The sequence below is a fragment of the Pundamilia nyererei genome, unplaced genomic scaffold, assembly GCF_000239375.1.
Source record: "Pundamilia nyererei isolate P.nyererei 1_Seehausen unplaced genomic scaffold, PunNye1.0 scaffold00343, whole genome shotgun sequence".
Lineage (NCBI taxonomy): Eukaryota > Metazoa > Chordata > Actinopteri > Cichliformes > Cichlidae > Pundamilia > Pundamilia nyererei.
In genome coordinates this window covers 299,282-304,414 of record NW_005187744.1, presented here as the reverse complement: position 1 = coordinate 304,414, position 5,133 = coordinate 299,282, and the positions used below count along the sequence as shown (strand labels likewise).

Here is a 5,133-nt window from a genome sequence, read left to right as displayed (position 1 = left end):
GTGGGGGAACTTGCACAATCGGTGGCTGACTAAATACTTTTTTGCCCCACTGTAACATCTCAAAGGCAACCTAACTGTCTCCTCAGAGCTCCGGACCCGGACACACGAGATGCCGAGATCCCAGTCCAGAATTTGCCCAGGTAAAACACACTTACACTCTCTCTTTTAACACACAATTCTTTTCAAATACATTTATTTGTTTTGACAAAGTGTGTGTGTGTGTCTGTGTGTGGGTGTGTATTTCAGGTGTGAGCAGACAGGCTGTCACGGTCTCCTTAGACCAGCTGTGGTTTGGTTTGGAGAGACTCTGGATGCTGACATCCTCACCCGTGCAGAGAAAGTGCTGGACAGCTGTGACCTCTGCCTCGTGGTACGTGTGTTTGTTTGTGTGTGTGTGTGTGTGTGTGTGTGTGTGGGGGGGGGTCACAGGACAGGTAGAGAATTTATAGAGGTGCTATAGGACCAGAGATTTCACACTGCATCTTTCCAGGTACAGCAGAGCTTCACAGCCTACCTCAGCAACACAAAAAGCTGCTTTGTTTTTGGCGATGTTGGCAGGATATTCAAATTTTAAAAGTTACATTTATTACAGCATGTAATTGCAGCCTGCTTAATTGACAGCACTCCAGTTTGTAGTAATCAGCAGAACCTTTCTCTCTGTTTCGTGGGTATCTCGCTTTGCAGGTCGGTACTTCGTCCGTCGTGTATCCTGCAGCCATGTTTGCTCCTCAGGTGGCAGTCAGAGGCGTCCCAGTGGCCGAGTTCAACATGGAAAACACTCCCGCCACCATGCGCTTCAAGCACGTGTCATTTACTTTTGCACAATGACACACTCTTTAATTTCATTGCACTCTGTAGATAATTCTTTTTTTCTCACCAGGTTCCACTTCCACGGCCCCTGTGGGACCACCTTACCCCCCGCACTGGCGCGCCATGAGACTGAACAAGAATGAAAAAAAAACACGACTCCTGGAATGTTGGCTTCACAGAGACCGGGTTGTCTTAAACCAGAAAGGTTTACTGGTAGTGCCAAGAAAATTGGTTTCTGTGTGACGAGCAACAGGCGTGAAGGATGTGAAGACGAGGCCAACAAATTATCTGTCACACAGATAACACGTTTAAGAATTTGACTATATTATCAATATGTGCACACAGCTGTAAGAGTTTGCTGATTGAGTGGCTTCTGGTTTCTAATCATTAGGCTGTGATGAGAGTAACTGATTTAATTGTCATCAGGTTGCAGCAGATATTGCAGTAATGCCAAATCACCCCTATTTGATGTCAGCAATGATTTGTGAGTTTGTTTGTTGTTGGGGTTTTTTGGGTAAAAATGAGTTGCTGAAAAAGAAAATGAAGACAGTGGAAAGCAATGATAAATGATTAAATACCATAACCAACGTCATCACTCATTGGGCAACGAAAGGCTTTTGATTGCCTGACAATAGGGGGCAGTGTTTAGCTACCTCAGCTAAAGCCTGGTTGGTGGTTGGTCTCCAACGTGGAAAAAAAACGACTCCTAAAGGATTTTTGAGCTTTGCCTGGGATATGTGGGGCTTGCGTATGTTGATGCTGTGTGAATTTAGAGACTGTGAGGAATGGTGTGCATAATACCTTCCAGCGGCTACGAGTGTGCTCCTGTTAAAGCCGGGAACACGGGGACTGTGTGTTACCTCAAGCAGTCGTGGGGACACACAATGCACATGCGAGTGCTCATGAATGATTTGTCGCATGTATGTTAATATTTTCACACTATCAGAACAGCTTGTGGAAATTTGAATGATTCAAATATTGAAGTGTCTCACCAAAGCTTCCTGTGTGGATCTAACATACTGCACGAGTTTCAAGTAATGCAGCAGTGTGAGTCGGGAAAGATCAGAGAGTTTATACCACCGCAGTGTAATGGGTGATGTTCTGCTTTCTGAAAACATCTCAAAGATGAGATTGTGCCTGACACTTGGCTGCTTGGCCACAGCTAGCACAACCTCTCTCCATTATCATCACTGAAGCATAAATACACAGTGTACACTAGTGGAGTCCAGTTTGAATTTCTGTGTGTCACACCTGATCTTTGATCAAGATCTGAATATCATCAGCAAGCATTTGAAAGAAGTGAAATTATAAACATCAAGAACTTATTGATGTACATATTTATGTTCTATTATCAAAAATATCAACAAAAATAATATAATATGTACTCATTACAGCGATTTGGAATATATATATATATATATGTATATGTTACATGCAAAATAAGTCAAAAATAACAGCAGCAATAACTAAATTATAAATTTGTCACAAGTTCCCAAAAATGCTACACTGACTCCATAGAATACGCCCCACTCTAATGTGGATCATGAAAAATGTAGACCACACACACACAAACAGTCAAACTGGAAATGAACATCAACATCCAGTTTGTATGAAAATGTACAGTTCTGTGTAAAAGTCCTGCGCTATCTGCCATGTCTTTATATTTTGCTAGGAAAATGAAAAATGGGTGCAGCAAATTATTGAAATGTGCACAAAAATAAAGTGTATATGCTTGTTCATTTTTAACAACCTTTGAAGGTTAAACACAGTGTGAGCTCTCTTAGACAAGGTAATGATAAATGGAACTATATGGTGCTTTTCTACTCTGGTTGAGCAGAATAGAAAAGCCTTCTTCACACAAGCATTTGTTTCTCGTGTAAATAAAATGCAAAAATGTGGAGGGAAGAGACAGTGTGATTGACATGTGGATAAAATGTCTTTCTCCTCACCTCAAGCCTCATCTCCTGAAAAATGTGCATAAACAAGATGATTTATTGCTGATGTTTTTGCAGGTACGTACCGTCATTATATTAGACATGCGACCATACCATCTCTCTCTGACAATGAGCCAGATAAACAACAACTGGTTATAAGCTAAGCCAAGCTCCGGCTTATGTGTCTTAAAAATCCCACTTTCTCTCTAATAAACGGTTTAGTTTCTTTGTCACACCATATGAGATTTTATTCACTAAATGCGTGACTCCAACAATGTTAGATCCCATTCAAAGAACGTTTCCCTAATGCCCGCTAACAGTAGCAAAAGCAGCAGTGCTTATCAACAGTAAAGCTCAGCATATTCTCAACAACAACATTCTCAGAAATCCTGGAGTACTATTGGTCAAGATACTTATACTGTTATAGTACCATAAGTGCTTCCATGCACTGAACGCCTCAGGAGTAGAAATAACAAAAAAACATTTTGCACTAAATACACTGGTCTCTCACTAGTTTTTTTTCTAACTCAGACTCCTGAAGCTTCAAGTTAGTTTCTCACGTTTTCATGTCTCCTGTTACTAACTTACTAACTAAAATGCAAGCATGTCTTTTCAGATTTCAGAGGTAGCTTTTGTGCAATCGACACATAACCAGTAATAACCAGAGATTATCAGTTGTGGTTCTTAATTACCATTACAATGGTGGATTTTGACAAATTCATGAGCATCTGCATGAGCAACCATATACAATATCCGGCCATACTTGTTTTCCCTGTGTAAGTTGAACATGCACAGAATTTTAAAATCCTCGAGTGTCTTGATGGAAGAGTATGCAAAACCAGTTTCAGAATTCAGATTGGCACCTACAATTTGCTGCTAAAACTGCTAATGAATTAAACACCACCATAAGCTTCTGCCACTTCAAGACTGACCAGGTATGTACAACAAATAATTCCCCAAAAATCAAAGTTCCCATACTTGGAACATGGTGCCAGTGAAATAATTTCATACAGCTATTTCAATGTCCAAGTTCAGCTCTTGAAAATATGACAGCGATCTAAGTACTTAAATTTAATTTGATATCTTGCAACACCGTCATATGCTATTAATAAACATTGCATGGGTAATTTGCATTCTGTGAAGGCCCCCTTAATACTGAACACTGTATGCAGCCTTTTCAGGGAAGTGTTGCGTAAGACAGTGCACATCCACATTCTACAACTGCACAAGTTTGTAGTAAGAGTTGGGTGCTAAACTAGTCTCCTTGCAAACAAGTCATTGCTGTCAGTGAAAACATTTCCTGCATAGTGAAATATAAAATAAAACAAAAGAATTGCAAAGCTTTTGAACAACTAAAGTGTGATCAAGCAAGCATGGAGCAAATTTTGCTTCCAAAAGTATAGCAGTTGTTTTTATTTTCACTTTCAGAGCTATGAAAAGAAGAGGCGACATTGCGTTCGTGATATCTGGTTTCAAGAGCCAAAATTACAGACGCTTGAAAACAGTGCAAAACAAATGGATAACTTGATGGTGGCTTCATCAAACGTTAACTACAGTCTATATATTTTACACATCTGACAATTCTTTGGAATTGGGTTATATTCAGTGCACTCATTTCTATGCTACTCCCATTTAATTTAATTGGCACATAATCTGTGCAAACAAATAAAAAATCGGCAAAAGGCCATAGAACTGAACTGAACTCGTGACAGATGTTGAGAATAGAAATGTGGTTACAGAGCATGTCTGTTGTCTGTTGTTCACAATCTGATAGAAGCAGAATAAGAGTACAGAAAGACAAAATATAAAATAAGGACTATCAACATAGAATATGGAACTTTTTCAAGCAAGCACTGAGGACTCAAAATCCCAGTATTAAAAATGACAATTCAAGAATTACTTTAACTCAGGGGGAATCATGGCTAGACAATGAGCCTGGACTCATAGTGTAGGTAAACAGGAGACCTTTCATGTGCTATAAGTTAAAAGTCACTTATCCCACGTGGTGATATCAACCTTTAAAGTTTTTACAAAAAGCATGTTTTCAGGTTTTCTCCAGTGAGATTTTTGGAAAGTAGATCAAATCTAATGTACTAATGCTTTTTATGTGTTCACATTTTAGACAACAAATGCATGAATTTTGCTATTAAAACCTAAATGTCTAAGAAATTTTGATTTTGGCTTTAGACTGTGACACCTGGCGTAGGTGTAAAACTATTTTGGTCGCAGTTTTTCTTTCTTTTTTTCTTTTTTCTTTTTTTTTACAGAACTGAAATGTGTTTTTCAGCCCTGAAAATTTTCTGTGACTGTCTCGCTTGAACATTTAGTTAGTTCAAAATTGCTGGAAAAAGTAAGGCAGTTTGAAAAAGTGCCAAATATCAACTCACCC

At 39.1% G+C, this 5,133-nt stretch overlaps 1 protein-coding gene across 5 annotated transcripts in view; it reads left to right on the top strand.

Annotated features, from left to right (window-relative positions):
• sirt5 (sirtuin 5) overlaps positions 1-2,213 on the top strand; it is an 8,756-nt gene extending 6,543 nt beyond the window's left edge. For all 5 annotated transcript variants that reach the window (XM_005752066.2, XM_005752063.2, XM_005752064.2 and 2 more), the window contains exons 6-9: positions 87-140; positions 247-370; positions 685-800; positions 881-2,213. In XM_005752066.2, coding sequence (XP_005752123.1) covers positions 87-140; positions 247-370; positions 685-800; positions 881-953 — 367 coding nt within the window. In that variant the 3' untranslated portion in view covers positions 954-2,213. The remainder of the gene's footprint in view (positions 1-86; positions 141-246; positions 371-684; positions 801-880) is intronic.
• The last annotated feature ends 2,920 nt before the right edge of the window (positions 2,214-5,133 follow it).